Source organism: Oncorhynchus kisutch, linkage group LG25 (genome assembly GCF_002021735.2).
Source record: "Oncorhynchus kisutch isolate 150728-3 linkage group LG25, Okis_V2, whole genome shotgun sequence".
NCBI classification, from domain to species: domain Eukaryota; kingdom Metazoa; phylum Chordata; class Actinopteri; order Salmoniformes; family Salmonidae; genus Oncorhynchus; species Oncorhynchus kisutch.
In genome coordinates, this window is record NC_034198.2 from 33210032 (window position 1) to 33227592 (window position 17561).

Sequence of the window (17561 nt, forward strand, 5' to 3'; positions counted from 1 at the left end):
GTCCCCCAACTGCTCCTTCAGTCAGCAGCTCACCCAGTTCTGGTTGTCTTTGGCCCTGCGGTCGGGCTCCTAGTTTCTCATACTTGACCTCTTCTTCACCAGACGATTCCATGGTATTCCACCCCGGTTCAACTTCAGGTACCTTTTCTGACAGTTGATGCTGTTGCTGAGAACGCAATCCTGTACGCATTCCTTTACCTCTCTTGTTGGAATTCACTGATTTGCGGTACGCCATCCCACCACTGCCACCATATGTCACGTAGAGTAGGCCAGATGGCTAAACTGGATAACCTAACCTCTATAAAAATAAAAAGATGGCGGAACCGCAAAAGTTCTTCTGTGCAAAGGTGTTTATTTACAAGTGATTCCGGAACAGAAAACAACAGTACTGCCATCAACGTCTACCTTATGGGACAGCCTAAAAACAATGCTGCCCCATCCACAGCTCAATCCAAAAAATCCCCCCTTAGAGACTGGAGAGAGGCTCCTTTTGTAGGGCTAGCCCCTCCCCTCAGAACAATTAACCCTAATTAATTAATCAATTAACAATACAAACCTACATTTTCCATGAACTAAACATACTAAAGGATATACATTGCAACACGGTTTTAAACAATATCACAACATAACATTTACAACATTACATCACTACTGACAATATCTTTCAATATGCCCATATGCATTAATGAGCCATTTGGGACAGGCACTATAAAGCCAACCCAATTCCCTTAGCTCGGGTCCTTTTCCAGCATACCCAGAAGCTACAGAGATGGAGAGAGAGGAACAGAACAAACAAACAATGTGCTCATCCACAACATTGATAAGTATAATAATTATTGTATCTCTTAAATATGAACATTGACAAGTGTGAAATGCATGCACCAAGACAGAAGTTAAATTGTGTGTCGACCCACATTGTTAACTTATGGTATAATGGCGCAGGGAGGAGTGATCAATATGTGTGTGCGTTCAAGAACCAAATGCTGCCCGCGGCCAGTGACGGACTTCTACGTCACATAGGTAGTTGTTGGGGATTGTTAGATTACTTATTAGATATTACTGCACTGTCAGAACTAGAAGCACAAGCACTTCGCTACACTTGCATTAACATCTGCTAATGTGTATGTGACAAATAAAATTTGATTTGATTTGAGGTTGTGGGTCTTCCAACAGGACAACGAGCCCAAACACACATCAAAAGCACCCAGGAATGGTTCAAGAAGAAACACTGGGCTCTTTGAATCACATCCATATCCCACGGCGAGAACTGAAAACAGCAGTTGGTGGAGGGCATCCCTCAAACATTGAAGAATTAGAGCAGTTTGCTACTGAAGAGTGGGTCAAATTGCCAGTAGAAAGGTGCAACAAGCTCATTGAAGGCTACAAGAAGCAATTGTTGGCAGTTATCTTGGCCAAAGACTGTGGAACCAAGTAATAGCTCTGGGATGCCAATAACTTTGTCCATGCCATTTGTTTTTATTTTTTGTAAGTTTACAAAAATAAAATTGGTTCTGTAATGTTGAGACTTTATTGTTGTGGTTGCAATTTTAGCTTATTTTTTTATGAAATAGGGAAATATTTAAGAAAAGTGAAAGGGTTCCAATATATTTGACCACAACTGTATGTTTATGTTGACTTTGGAAAAAAAATGCACTACCGTAAAATGTTTCAAAGGCCTAATGTTACTCTCTCTCTGTTAGCAAAGGTACACTCAGACAGTGATAAATGACTCCAGAAATAATAGGTTAACAAGCAAATTTCCAGATGTGCACTGAATCGTTCTATGTGTTGCTTCAACTACAAGTCCAGATGGACAGTATAGAACCGCTGACATGAAGCATGTTTAAATTTTGTGGTACAGTAGCCCCCTTTCATCCAAACAACGCAGCGATGCCATGGCAACGCATCAGTTTGACACAGGCATTCTGGCAGATCTCCCGCTGTTGGAGATGGCTTGGGCAGCACTCCCTTCCCTCGAGTCCTGCTAGAACTTGCTGGATATTCCGGTGACAAACTGAGGTATCGTCTAACGACTGCGAACCCAAGAGAAACATTTTCTACTATTCACATGTCCGCTATTTCAAGCAGTGAATGTTTCCTACACATATGGAATAGGCATATTGTTTGACTTCATCCCCCTGCATAATTTCTCATTGCTACTGTCAACAACATAACCACTACATATAACAAAATATTCAACACCAATTGGTTATAAGATTTGAAGTCTATATTGCACTGGCAGTTAGCGGTTACTGAATCCAGAAAACAGAGTTATGATCTACCTTAATTCTAATGACAGATAGCATAAATTATGACTTTTTGACCAGAGAGAGTTAACCTTTTAGTGCAATTCACTGTGTAACATGTGGCCAAGTTGGCATGTTTATGACCCATGTATTAATATATTCCATGTGTGTTTATGACCCATGTATTAATATATAGTACCAGTCAAAAGTTTGGACACACCTACTCATTCAAGAATTTTTCTTCATTTTCACTATTTTCTACATTGTAGAATATTAGTGAAGACATCAACACTATGAAATAAAACACATGGAATCATTTAGTAACCAAAAAGGTGTTAAACAAATCAAAATATATTTTACATTTGAGATTCTTCAAAGTAGCCACCCTTTGCCTTGATGTTAACTTTGCACACTCTTGGCATTCTCTCAACCAGCTTCACCTGGAATGCTTTCCAACAGTCTTGAAGGAATTCCCATAAAGGTTGAGCACTTGTTGGCTGCTTTTCCTTCACTCTGCAGTCCAACTCATCCCAAACCATCTCAATAGGGTTGAGGTCAGGTGATTGTGGAGGCCATGTCATCTGATGCAGCACTTCATCACTCTCCTTCTTGGTCAAATAGCCCTTACACAGCCTGGAGGTGTGTTAGGTCATTGTCATGTTGAAAAACAAATGATTGTCCCACTAAGTAAAAACCAGATTGGATGCTGCATCTCTGCAGAATACTATGGTAGCCATGCTGGTTAAGTGTGCCTTGAATTCTAAATACATCACAGTGTCACCAGCAAAGCATCCCCACACAATCACAGCTCCTCTTCCATGCTTCACGGTGGGAACCACACATGCGGAGATCATCCCTTCACCTACTCTGCGTCTCACAAAGACACAGCGGTTGGAACCAAATATTTCAAATTTGGACTCATTAGACCAAAGGACAGATTTCCACCGGTCTTATGTCCATTGCTCATGTTGCTTGTCCCAAGCAAGTCTCTTATTATTATTATTGGTGTCCTTTAGTAGTTGTTTCTTTGCAGTAATTCAACCATGAAGTTCTGATACACACAGTCTCAAATCAAATAAATAATGTGTCACATGCGCCGAATACAACAGGCCTTAGAGTGTGAAATGCTTACTTACAAGCCTTTAATCAATAATTCAGTTTTAAGAAAAAAGTGTTAAAGTATCTACTAAAATTAACTGAAATAAAAATTGTAAAAAGTTCTAAAATACAAAACAAAAGAGAAATAGAAAAATATAAATAACAGTAGCGAGGCTATATACAGAGAATACCGGTACAGAGTCAAAGTGCGGGGGCACCGGTTTGTCACACACCTTAACCAAATACATTTAAACTCGGTTTTCACAATTCCTGACATTTAATCCTAGTAAAAATTCACTGCCTTAGGTCAGTTAGGATCACCACTTTATGTTAAGAATGTGAAATGTCAGAATAATAGCAGAGAGAATGATTTATTTCAGCTTTTCTTTCATCACATTCTCAGTGGATCAGAAGTTTACATACATTCAATTGGTAATTGGTAGCATTGCCTTTAAATTGTTTAACTTGGGTCAAACATTTCGGGTAGCCTTCCACAAGCTTCTCACAACAAGTTAGGTGAATTTTGGCCCATTTCTCCTGACAGAGCTGGTGTAACTGAGTCAGGTTTGTAGGCCTCCTTGCTCGCACATGCTTTTTCAGTTCTGCAAACAAATGTTCTATGGGATTGAGGTCAGGGCTTTGTGATGGCCATTAATATAACTTGACTTTGTTGTCCTTAAGCCATTTTGCCACAACTTTGGAATTATGCTTTGGGTCATTGTCCATTTGGAAGACCCATTTGTGACCAAGCTTTAACTTCCTGACCGATGTCTTGAGATGTTACTTCAATATATCCACATAATTTTCCTACCTCATGATGCCATTTATTTTGTGAAGTGCACCAGTCTCTCTTGCAGCAAAGAACCCCCAAAACATGATGCGGCCACTCCCGTGTTTCATGGATGGGATGGTGTTCTTCGACTTGCTTGTCTCCCCCTTTTTCCTCCAAACATAACGATGGTCATTAAACAGTTCTATTTTTGTTTCATCAGACCAGAGGACATTTCTACACAAAGTACGATCTTTGTCTCCATGTGCAGTTGCAAACCGTAGTCTGGCTTTTTTATGGCGGTTTGGGAGCAGTGGCTTCTTCCTTGCTGAGCGGCCTTTCAGGTTATGTCGACATAGGACTCGTTTTAATGTGGATATAGGCTGGGTAGACTAGTGGTTAGAGTGTTGGACTAGTAAACGGAAGGTTGCAAGTTCAAACCCCCGAGCTGACAAGGTACAAATCTGTCGTTCTGCCCCTGAACAGGAAGTTAACCCACTGTTCCTAGGCCATCATTGAAAATAAGAATTTGTTCTTAACTGCCTTGCCTAGTTATATAAAATTAAAATAGCTCTTCACAAGGTCCTTTGCTGTTGTTCTGGGATTGATCTGCACTTTTCGCACCAAAGTACGTTCATCTCTAGGAGACAGAACGCGTCTCCTTCCTGAGCGGTATGATGGCTGCGTGGTCCCATGGTGTTTATACTTGCGTACTATTGTTTGTACAGATGAACGTGGTAAATTCAGGCGTTTGGAAATTGCTCCCAAGGATGAACCAGACTTGTGGAGGTCTACAATTGTTTTCTGAGGTGATTTCTTTTTTATTTTCCCATGATGTCAACCAAGGAGGCACTGATTTTGAAGGTAGGCCTTGAAATACATCCACAGGTACACCTCCAATTGATTCAAATTATGTCAATTAGCCTATCAGAAGCTTCTAAAGCCATGACATCCTTTTCTGGAATTTCCCAAGCTGTTTAAAGGCACAGTCAACTTAGTGTATGTAAACTTCTGACCCACTGGAATTGTGATACAGTGAATTATAAGTGAAATAATCTGTCTGTTAACAATTGTTGGAAAAATTACTTGTGTCATGCACAAAGTAGATGTCCTAACCGACTTGCCAAAACTGTAGTTTATTAACAAGAAATTTGTGGAGTGGTTGAAAAATTAGTTTTAATGACTCCAACCTAAGTGTATGTAAACTTCTGACTTCAACTGTACATGTAGATAGAGGTAAAGTGCTTTGCATGGATGATAAACAGACTGTAGCAGCAGCATAAAAATGGGGGCGGTGGGGACAATGGAATTAGTCCGGGTAGCCATCTGATTAGCTGTTCAGGAGTCTTATGGCTTGTGGGTAGAAGCTGTCTAGAGTCCTTTTGAGACTGCTTGCCGTGCGGTAGCAGCGAGAGCAGTCTATGACTAGAGTAGCTGGAGTCTTTGGCAATTTTTTGGACCTTCCTCTGACACTGCATGGTATAGAGGTCCTGGGTGGCAGGAGGCTTGGCCCCAGTGATGTACTGGGCCGTACGTACTGCCCTCTGTGATGTTGAGATGTTTCCGTTATTTGAACTCTGTAAAGTATTTATTTTGGCTGCAATTTCTGAGGCTGGTAACTCTAATGAACTTGTCCTCTTGTAACTCTGGGTCTTCCTTTCCTGTGGCGGTCCTCATGAGATTCAGGTTCATCATAACCCTTGATGGTTTTTGTGACTGCACTTAAAGCAACTTTCAAAGTTCTTGAAATTTTCCAGATTGACTGAACTTCATGTCTTAAATTAATGATGGAGTTGCCATAATATGGACTTGGTATTTTACCAAATAGAACTATCTTCTGTAAACCTCCCGTACATTGTCACAACACAACTGATTGGCTCAAACGCATTGAGGGAAAGAAATTCCACAAATGAACTTTTAACAAGGTACACCTGTTATTTGAAATGTATTCCAGGTGACTACCTCATGAAGCTGGTTGAGAGAATGCCAAGAGTGTGCAAAGCTATCATCAAGGCAAGTAATGGTTACTTTGAAGAATCTCAAATGTAAAATATATTTTGATTTGTTGAACACTTTTTGGTTACTACATGATTCCCTATGTGTTCGTTCATAGTTTTTATATCTTCAATATTATTCTACAATGTAGAAAATAGTCCAAATAAGGAAAAACCCTTGAATGAGTGTGTGTCCAAACTTTTGACTGGTACTATATGTGTGTTTATGACCCGTGTATTAATATATGCCACGTGTGTTTAATTTACCATGTATGTTTGTTTTCTTTTAGATATGTTTCTTGTGCACTAGGATGTCCATATGAGGGACCCATTGAACCCACTAAAGTTGCAGAGGTAAGGCAACACTTCTGCGTTGCCGCCTTGTGTCAATAATGGACATACTCTATACCTTATACGTGGGTCGTTCCACGATATTAGTACCTTTTGGCTCGTATAACTCGTTGAAAAATATCTAGTTTTATTTCACCTAATTTTAACATTCTGTCACAAAGAGCACATGTTCAACCTAATAAAAACAAATCCTATCTCAAAAATAACTGTAGTAAGTGCCTATTAAGTGCCAAATCAAGTAACAGTTTTGACCATAACAGGGTTGACCGTAACAGGGTTGACGATTTAATCTTACATCAGCCATAAATCCCTTGTGACAGGGGAAATGGAAGCTTGTTGTGTGCAACAGGGAGAGGCAATTTAATGCAAGCTTCACAAAGAAAATGCAATTTTTTAAAGATTTCTATTCAAATCAACACTGGAGTTGCTTACCAAGAAGACATTGAATGTTCCTCAGTGGCCTATTTACAGTTTGTTTTTACGGTTTGAAAATCTAGGAATCTAAGACTTGAAAATTGCTGTCTAGCAATGATCAACTTGACAGAGCTGGTAGAATTTTTAAAAGAATAATGGGAAAATATTGTGCAATCCAGGTGTGCAAAGCTCTTCTAGACTCATAACAGTAATTATCGCCTGTTGGGGTATTTTGTGTAGATGGGTGAGAGAAAAATATATATTAAATAAATGTTGAATTCAGGCTGTAACATAACAAAATGTGAAATAAGTCAAGTGGTATGAATACTTTCTGAAGGCACTGTCTAGTAAAGAGCACTTCATTTCATGTACAGTGTCAGACTTTTGAAAATCCAACATTGGTGGACAATTTCTATTTAAAACATCAAAGGGAGGCCGTAGGGAATAATTTTCTGTACATGTATAATCTAAACAATGTCAAAAACCCGAAAGGACTGTTTTCTAGATAAAAAAAAAAACGTTCATATATCTGTGATGCTGTAACTACAGTATACACCGTTCTTCTTTTATATATTAAAATGTAACCTTAATGTAACTAGGCAAGTCAGTTAATAAAGAACAAATTCTTATTTGCAATGACAGCCTACATCGGCCAAAAGCGGAGGGCGCTGGGCTAATTGTGCGCCGCCCTGTGGGACTCCCAATCAGGATCACAAGCCGGTTGTGATACAGCCTGGATCATATCAAGCAAGAGAGCTCTGAGCTCCAGCATGTTTATGTTTCCAATGGACTTGTTATGATAAGTTGCTCTATTCTTGGCTATAGGTGGTAAAGCGGTTGTATGAACTGGGCTGCTATGAGGTGTCTCTGGGGGATACTATCGGCGTGGGCACCCCAGGCTCCATGGCCAAGATGCTGCACTACGTCATGGAAGAGGTACCCAGCAGCGCTCTGGCCGTTCACTGCCACGACACCTACGGCCAGGCTCTGGCCAACATCCTAACTGCACTGCAGGTAATGAGCTAACTGCTAACATTTAAGCACAATATGGGCACTACGGTTGTTTCAAACACATATTTTTTAGATCCCCTGACAGTCTAGGGTATGAGTCATGTGGAGTAAAACGTTACTGAAAGGATGCATGGTAAACGTTGATGACACAATACATAACAATGTGGTAGAGAGCCATTATGAAGTGGTCCAAGATGGTACATATGTTGGATATTCATTTGAGCCAGTTTGCTACAGCAGGAAAATAATCCTGCAGCAATAGGAAATGTGTATTATAATTAATGGACATTTTTGTAGGGGCTTATACACTTTTCGTAAGGGAAAATCAAGTCTGAAATTTCAATGTGGATATTTCCCTCAACTACACTACAAGTTTTACATTTCCTACATTGCAGGAAAGTTGTCACCAAATAAAGGTCCTACATCTGTATTATGAAGGCTTTTGTGTACCAAACGTCTTGTGTGCTCCGATTGTTTTGTGAGAATTGAGGAGACATTGTTTGCTTGACTGAAAATATATTCATAAACAACAAAAACAAAGGTATATGTCACAATAGGACATACTGTACATAAATAGGAGAACACACATCTCAATTTGGAATTGGGAACATGATCTGGAAGTCCCCCACAAAGTAAAATAATACAAAAACTGCACACCAATAAAATCCCAGAATCATAATGAACACAAGATATGCTCTCCTATTACCAGCACCTACATTAAAGATAATAAAATAGTATTTCACAGATCATCAATAAAGCTTTATCCTCTCTTTAAACCACAATATCGAATTATGTTGTACAAAGCTTCCTGGAACACCACTCTTCTATTGTGTTTTTCACCACCCCTACGGAGTGAACCTATGACCCGGGAGTCAGTCAGGTCATAAACCAGAGGTAAGGTAGACATGGCTGTATCAGTTCTCTGGGGAACCTCATTGTGCTCTGTCTCCCAGTTTGTCATCCTTGGCAGCGGAGGGATGATCTTTTGGTGCTGGGCGGGGGGGTCAGAAGATGTGAAGGGGGTTCACACAAAGGCTCACCTATTCAGTGTCTGTTTCACATGACAGTGCCCTGGCCTTGACAATGGTACTGAGTGTGAGCGGAGGAAACAGCCAGCCCTGAGGGGTTCCCAACTCATGTGCTGCTTGGCTGTTGAACTATGTGACAATGCTGCACTTAAAGGGCATGGGGAAAATGATCCTATCATTGGCCCGCATGAAACACATGGAAAATGGAGAAGACGAAAGAAACCGGTCCAGACCAGTAACTATGTAACTGAGACAGCGAGAATGCAGTGACTATCGCTGGATTCATTGAGACATCGAGAGCTTGGGACTATAAGGTTCTATCTGCAAAAATAGGATTCTGAGATAATTAGCTTTAAAGTTTCGCAACCCTCATTGTGTCAGCAATTTTAATCTCGTATTCTTTTGAACTTAACAACATGGATTTGGGTATTTAAAGTACTATATAGGTAGAGAACATTGAACAGAACAAGGCTATGTCAATAACAACATTTTGACAAAAATGCAGATAGAAAGTTATATTCCCAGTCTCCCAAAAAGTGACAAGGTAAGACACTTAGAAAAACAGAACAATGCAAAATGAAAAAGGCATCATTCACTTAAGCAAAGCATTTGTTGTGCTGCAATCCCACTTACCCTAAATAACCCAGTCTGCATAACTTTTAGCAATGATTCATGGCTTTACTTATGAATTTAATCTACTCAGAAAATACACCAGTGTTAAATCAACACTGACAGTGTTACATTTAACACTGATCCAGTGTCTCTGCAGTTCCACACTTTTCAGTGCTTAGTCTATAATACCTTATTTGCATAAAAACATAAATATTGAAACAAACAATTCAAAAAATTGACCTGCAATAGAGCATGCTGGAAATATGATAATGATGGTTTTGGTGTAACACTGGTTATTAACACCACCATTGGGGTTCGTTTACACCCATTAGTGTTAATTTATCCCTTACAGAGTTCATTTAACTCCTGAATTAACATTATAAAAGTTACACTGAAAGATAACTAGGTAACACTGGCTGATTTGCTGTGTATTTCCATGCTCAGGGAATTGTACATGTTCATAGAACAGCTTTCTGTTTTGTATTTTTTTTTTAAACAACCTTTCAACACATCCTGATGTTGGGCACTTTTGACAAGGGGTGAGAAGACCCAGAGGGTGGGTAAAATTCCTTTCTGTGAATCACATAGAAATTGATTTATCACAGCTGCCCCGTGACCATTGAAAATAATAACAGGCGTGGATATTTAGCCAACCATTTGTTCTCCTCCCATCTCAACAACCTCAGTGGAAATGAAAGATTTTATCATAGACTTTTCATTACTGAGTGCCAGTAGTCCATGCCACCAACTGGGATAGAAATGAATTCCACTAACCCCTGTCAACCCCGTGTCAACTCTGCTTTTGTTCATGATAATGACATTCCATGCTCTTTGTACCTTTATTTTGGGGAGTTCTGGGGTCCTTTGTTACAAACCCACCTTGGCGGGTCACACAATGACAAAGTATGTACTTCGTTTTTCAGGCTTGGCTGGGAAATAGATTTGATCTGACCCAACGTTTCCATGTAAACTGCAGCTGACTTGCTGAGCTATTGATAGAACTCAGTGTAGCCAGACGCTCTTGACTGAGAATTCAGACCTGTTCTTAATCATGCTTATCTCCTCTACATTAAGCAAAGCAAGACCGAGCCAAAGCTCATCGACAGTGCTTTAAACTTGTGAATCTCGCTAAATACACCATATACAAAAGTATGTGAACATCCCTTCAAATTAGTGGATTCGGCTATTTCAGCCAAACCCATTGCTGACAGGTTTATAAAATATAAACCGCCTCTGGAAGCAACGTCAGCTCACAGAACTGTTCATCGTGAGCTTCATGAAATGAGTTTCCATGGCCGAGCAGCCGCAGCATGCTCTATTACTAGCCGAAGATCACTATGCTCAATGCCAAGCGTCGGCTGGAGTGGTGTAAATCTCGCCGCCATTGGACACTGGAGCAGTGGAAATACGTTCTCTAGAATGATGAATCACTCTTCACCATCTGGCAGTCCTATGGACAAATCTGGGATTGGCGGTTGCCAGGAGAACGCTACCTGCCCAAATACATAGCGCCAAATGTAAAGTTTGGTGGGGGAATAATGGTCTGGGGCTGTTTTTCGTGGTTTGGGCTAGGCCTCTTAGTTTCAGTGAAGGGAAATCTTAACGCTACAGCATACAATGACATTCTACATGGTACTGTGATTCCAACTTTGTGGCAACAGTTTGGGGAAGTCCCTTTCCAGTTTTCAGCATGACAATGCCCTCGTGCACAAAGTGAGGTCCATACAGAAATGGTTTGTTGAGATCGGTGTGGAGGAACACAGATCCCTGAACTCAACCACATCGAACACCTTTGGGATGAATTGGAATGCTGACTGCGAGCCAGGCCTGATCGTCCAACATCAGTACTCCACCTCACTACTGCTCTTGTGGCTGAATGGAAGCAAATCCCTGCAGCAATGTTCCAACATCTAGTGGAAAGCCTTCCCAGAAGAGTGGAGACTGTTATAGCAGCAATGTTCCAACATCTAGTGGAAAGCCTTCCCAGAAGAGTGGAGACTGTTATAGCAGCAATGTTCCAACATCTAGTGGAAAGCCTTCCCAGAAGAGTGGAGACTGTTATAGTAGCAAAGGGGGACCAACTCCAAATTAATGTTCATGATCTTGGAGTGAGATGTCCGAAGAGCAGGTGTCCACATACTTATGGTCATGTAGTGTATTTACAGAGTGGAAAGTATGAATGTTATTCTGATAATGGGTGGAAGTGTGTCAGTAAGAGTCACTTCCATTTTGTCCAATATATCTAAATACTCCGATGAGTGTTTTCCCAGTGGTGGCTTGAGAGACCCACGAATGGGTTGTACTGTAGCTAATATCTGCTGGGTAGTGGATCTCTATCTTGGATAGAGATGTTTATGTTTACTTGTGGTGTACAAGAAACCTCCCAAAGCTTGAGATGGTCCTAGAACCAAAACGTTTGGGAAGCACTGGTGACAGAGACAAAGTTGTAAATAGGATGAGAATGTTTCATAACCACGGTGATGACAAATCAAACAGGCATGTTGTCCAATAAACCTATGGTTATGAGTTAACCCATGCAATCCAGAGGACATTACGTTTGAGCTGTGTAGGTGTATTGTTGAGTGTCATTAAAGTGAAGTGAGATGGGTGTAAAGACCTGTCAGTGGTAAACAACTCTGCCTATTTTCAACAAAGTGACTAAACATTTAGAAAGCTTCATCCATGTGGTTTGACTCCAAGGTCAAGGAGCAAAGTCTCTAGAATAATGAGTGTTAACATTAGTTTAATGTTAATGACTCTTCAAACGCAAGGTTGTTGACATATCAACAAAGGGAGTCATGCCCAAAGGGAGTCTCTTTTCTAAAGAATTTGGAACGCTCACGTTGTGCAGTCTTAGCAAGTTTATCTTCGGTAAGCATGTTTAGTGCTCTAGCTAGCTAGACTACAGCACCGCCTATGACAATATTTAAACTTTTCCCTAAAAATTACTTCTGGAAATTTGGCAACATTGCCAACATGACAGGCTACAAGGAACTCCCATTTAATTGCCTGCTGAGGATATTAGCTTATTAGAAAAGGCCTGTGCCCCAGAGCGTGGTGCAGGAGTCAGTGTATGTGCCAGGTAACCATAGTGATGAAAGCCAGTAACTTGGTGGAAAATATACCTCTCCGTGTGCGCATAAGATCAAGACAATGCTGCCCTGGGCATGGTCCCGTTAGTACACGAACACACAAAGATATGGTGCCTTATTAGAGAGTAAAACACTATCAATTAATTAACCTCAGGTCGACATGAGGTGTCTGCTGTATCTCAAGATGGAAAATATAGTTTAATATACTAAAAACCATGCATCTCAAAGTTAACTATACAAACAACAAAGGTTAGATTGGCGCAAGAATTGGTGCAACCAATGAGGCAGGTGAAATTAGTATTTCTTGAATTTAGTATGACTTACTTCTTCAGCTTACTGTACAAAACATGGTAGTCAAATGCTTTGAGTGGTTTACACTGTAACTGAGGCTACTTTCTTGGCCAATGAGCGCCATGGTCCGACTAGACAATAGAAGGTTTTCATGCTTTAAGTTAGACATTTCCCTCTTTTAATTTCTGATTAATACATATATGTTTTTGTGTCTACCTACCTATTACCTACAAATATCAAGGAAGATGGTGTGGCTTTACAATGACAGGACTGTTTATTTATTGCTGGAAAGGGCTGTCCCAGGTTAGACATTTGTCAGCCTTGTGAGTTACCATTGAATACAATCTCCTTCAGTTCCACATTCTATGTAGAGAAATGTCAAGGCTGCGTTTGGTGAAACATTGCTGCCTCAAACACTTCAATGAACATACCCTTTCTGCCCCAACTGACACACTGCCGCACTTCAAACAAACAATACTGGACAAGAGTGTGGCAATCTCTCAAATTGTTCACTTACAGTATATTAGCCGCCTTCCGTAATCCCATATCATGTGAACAGCCCGAGTAAACTAAAGTGTATTTTGCCAGGAATGTATTGTTTTTTTTAACCTTCACTGCTCACTGAATGTAGCTCTTTAACAGCCAGGCCACATCTGGTTTCTGGGCTATGAGAGGCTAATTGAACACTGGCAATTTGGACTTTCTGACCACCAGTCCCTGTGCATATTACGTCCCATAGAGCAACAGGAGTCAGACGTGTTGTTGAAAAGTATCGCTGTGCTCTTGCATTTTGTTCCACTCGGAAATGGTCCTCTGGAGACCCTTTGACCCTCTCGCAGTTAGCGGCAGAATGCGAGAGGTTTGGCACTGTAAATTACAACTCTGTGTTTACACAACAAAAAAGTCTGCCCAGTACAATATCCTGCCCTGGAGTTAACTAAGGTCTGGGAATCTTGTGTGCAGTGCACATCGGAGTAGATCACTAGGCCTTTGCCAACACAAACAGCAATTACAGGCTGCTCAGACAGCCCCTGGATAAAATAGACCCTTGTCTCGGAGAAAAGGCACCAATTAGGACCATTGTTTAAAGAGCAAACCGTACTTCCATTATTATTGTTTGCTTGGGTCTGTCCCCCAGGGAGAGACGTCCTTCATGATTTAATTCTGATGTGTCCCCGTGCCACACCGGGGTCATAAGTGAGTTCATTTTATATCACCGTGGGATCCTCTGACATCTGGTTCTGCCACGGGAAGCAGGAAAACGTTCATATTCTCCTGACGGTCGCTGAGATACGTGGAAAACATTGTGAATATCTTAATCTGCGATGCCTCTGAGAGAAGGAAAGAACTTTTAAAATATATTTCCTGCAATGCACATTTTGCCATGGGGTGTATAGAAAATATTGCAGTTTTAAAGCTAGTTTTCTGCCATTTTACACATTTTGCCATGGGGCGGAAAGACATTTTTTAAAATGTAGAATAAATGTAATGCAATTCTACAAACTTTGCCATGACTTACAATTTCTTCAGAATGTACATAAAGCTTTGTATTCAGGACCTTCCATTTATTTATTAGCCATATTTTGCAGTTTTACTTCATTGCCTTGTTGCAAAAAGGATGCATGTTTTGGAATATTTTTTATTCTGTACAGGTTTCCTTCTTTTCACTCTGTCAATTAGGTTAGTATTGTGAAGTAACTACAATGTTGTTGATCCATCCTTATCCAATCGCAGCCATTGAACTCTGTAACTGTTTTAAAGTCACCAATCCCTGAGCGGTTTCCTTCCTCTCTGGCGACTGAGTTAGGAAGGTCGTCTGTATCTTTATAGTGACTGGGTGTATTGATACACCATCCAAAGTGTAATTAATTACTTCAACATGCTCAAAGGGATATTCAATGTCTGCTCTTTCAAAAATGTATGCCCATCTACCAATAGGTGCTCTTCTTGGCGTGAGGAGTTGGAAAACCTCCCTACTCTTTATGGTTGAATCTGTGTTTGAAATGCACTGCTCAAATGAGAGACCTTACAGATAATTGTGTGTGTGGGGTACAGAGATGAGAGAGTCATTCACAAATCATGTTAAACACTATTATTGTACGCAGGATGTTCATGCAACTTATTATGTGACTTGTTAAGCAGAGTTTTACTCCTGAACTTATTTAGGCCATAACAAAGGGGTTCAATGCAGTACCTCTCTTTCCTTTACTGACATTTCAGCTTTCATTTTGTATACATTTCTTGTACAAAAAAATGAAAACATAATTCCATTTTGACATTATGGAGCATTGTGTTTAGGCCAGAGACACAAAATCTGTATTTAATCCATTTTAAATGCAGTTTATAACACAACAACAAAAGTTGTGGGGTGTGAATACTTTCTAAAGGCACTGTATTCCAATGATCTGAGTGAAAGTGACTAACAAATTCTTTGTGGGCCGCTTTGAGGTTAGGTCCCCTGGGCACGTGCGCTGCATGCCTGGTCGGTATTCGGACATGATTACTACAAGTTTAGATAGCTGGCTAGACTAACTTACCAATCTAAAAATTGTTAGCTGACATGGCTAATTTAATGAATCTCAGTGACTGACATAACAAGATAAAAAACTGCTGATATATAACCAGATTTCAAACTTGCACCTTGTGTATTCTACCTCTCAAGTTGAGATCCCGACTGATTTCCTAGAAAGCTACCGCTTATGTCTCTTATGCATGGAACCGGCCCTGCTTGATTTCATAATTTGTCCCAATGAAGACAAAACGTTCCAAGGCTATTGTAAATAACCTGATGGCTTTGAGGCCTGAGGTCCTCAGAGGCATATTATATAGTAATTTCCCCCCATCCTGAAAGTAAGTGAAGCTGTGTACAAGGTTTTAACACGTGGCAGTTGATAAACTGTATAAAACTCAGGTTCTCTGTTGGAGCATATAAATCATGTTTAAAACCCAACATAACAACAACAGCATATCCCATGATTTGAGAGTTAACATCTGGGGAAACTTCTCTATGCTTTATATTGTCTTTAATGAAACGTAAATGTATTCGACAAGAATAATTCAACTTGTCTGGCGGACTGAAGATGTTTTTATGACATCAACATTTTGGACGAAACAAGCTCATGATTTTTCTCTGAAAGGTTAAAGTTTAATGGAAGACAAATTAGCGAGGTGGGTTTAAGGCAAATGGTTATGCGTTCATGTGTTTTTGAGGTCTTCATAACTTGGAATTGAACTGTCACTTTCAGCTGTACTTCCTGTCTCCTTTGCTTAAAGTCTGAAGGGACAACAAAGGACAACAACAAATCTGTATGCTTTTCTGCATTCTTTATACAGTGATGTTGCATTCCATATGAAAGATAAAAACATTCTTATCATGATAAAGTGGATTATTCTCCCCAAGATCACATGAGGTGGATGTTTTGGGAATGTTAACTACAATAAGGCATTTCTTTCCTGCAACACTAGTTCAACCAAAAATCAGTGAGCCTATCCCTTGCTAAGCAACATGTTCTGGCTGTTTGGTACCGTGGTCCAACAATAAGCTCAACAATGCATCATTAATTCTCATGTGGAGGCCAGACAGTTGGTGTCGTAGGCAGTAAAAAGCATTTTCCCACAGAAAGTAGAACTCTCTCTGACAATTACTTTTATTGTGGACATTGCATGAACCAATTTGAACTCAGAGACATTAAACAAAACAAGACATACATTTTATATGTCATTATTTCTACATATGGATACATCCTATTTTTTCAGGACATGGAAAATACTGAGACATTATACTCAAAGACAGCAGAGGGTGTCTTGATGTCATTGAAATTGAGTTATTGCCCTGAATTTAAACAACCCCAGAGCTTAGTAACACACATCTTGGAACTAACCATTTACAAATGGACTGTAAGGTAGAATAATAATTATTCAATGAATGTATAAAGTTATAAGTATTTGAGTTATAGACAAAAGACCCAAGAAAATATATGTGGAGAACAGTCTTGTTAAAAGTGAGTAACAATTGAGTAAAAAGTAAACAGAAATGTGTATTTTGAGACTAAGAGGTCACGAGGTGGTGCAGTTTAACACACGTTACCATGAGGATCAGAAAACATGGTAAAACAATATGGAACTTTCTGCATTTACAGAGTCTGATATTACCAAAAACAAATGATGTGCCACTAGTTTAGTATGACAAAGAGGATGAGTAAGCTGAACTGTGGGGGACACCAGGCTGTTGCGCCCACTCATCTCCGAGAAATGAAGACCACAGTTATCCTAACTGTCTGTAAAACATCACCACAGCCCTGGCAGGGTACGCTGTACCAACACATACAATACAGGAGAACAGGGGACATTGTTCTACATGGGATTTTGCCATCTGCTTGCTCTGTGCGTGTGGTTGCTGAATGTCTCTCCTGTGTGTTTGTGTATACCTCAGATGGGGATTTGTGCGGTGGACTCATCTGTAGCAGGTCTGGGCGGGTGCCCATATGCCCAGGGAGCCTCTGGTAACGTGTCAACAGAAGATGTTCTCTATATGCTCCATGGAATGGGCATTAAAACTGTGAGTGTTGCCTCACACATAACCTGAAAACAGCACTTTAAAACAGCTTTGTAATCGCTAGGGAAAATACAGCTCACTCTCATTAATTTGAGAAAGC

General features: G+C 40.2%; 1 protein-coding gene across 2 annotated transcripts in view; it reads left to right on the plus strand.

Annotated features, from left to right (window-relative positions):
• Nucleotides 1-17561, plus strand: part of hmgcll1 (3-hydroxymethyl-3-methylglutaryl-CoA lyase like 1) — a 34698-nt gene that overhangs the window by 15572 nt on the left and 1565 nt on the right. For both annotated transcript variants that reach the window (XM_031805149.1, XM_020460856.2), the window contains 3 exons: nt 6398-6461; nt 7698-7886; nt 17339-17464. In XM_031805149.1, coding sequence (XP_031661009.1) covers nt 6398-6461; nt 7698-7886; nt 17339-17464 — 379 coding nt within the window. The remainder of the gene's footprint in view (nt 1-6397; nt 6462-7697; nt 7887-17338; nt 17465-17561) is intronic.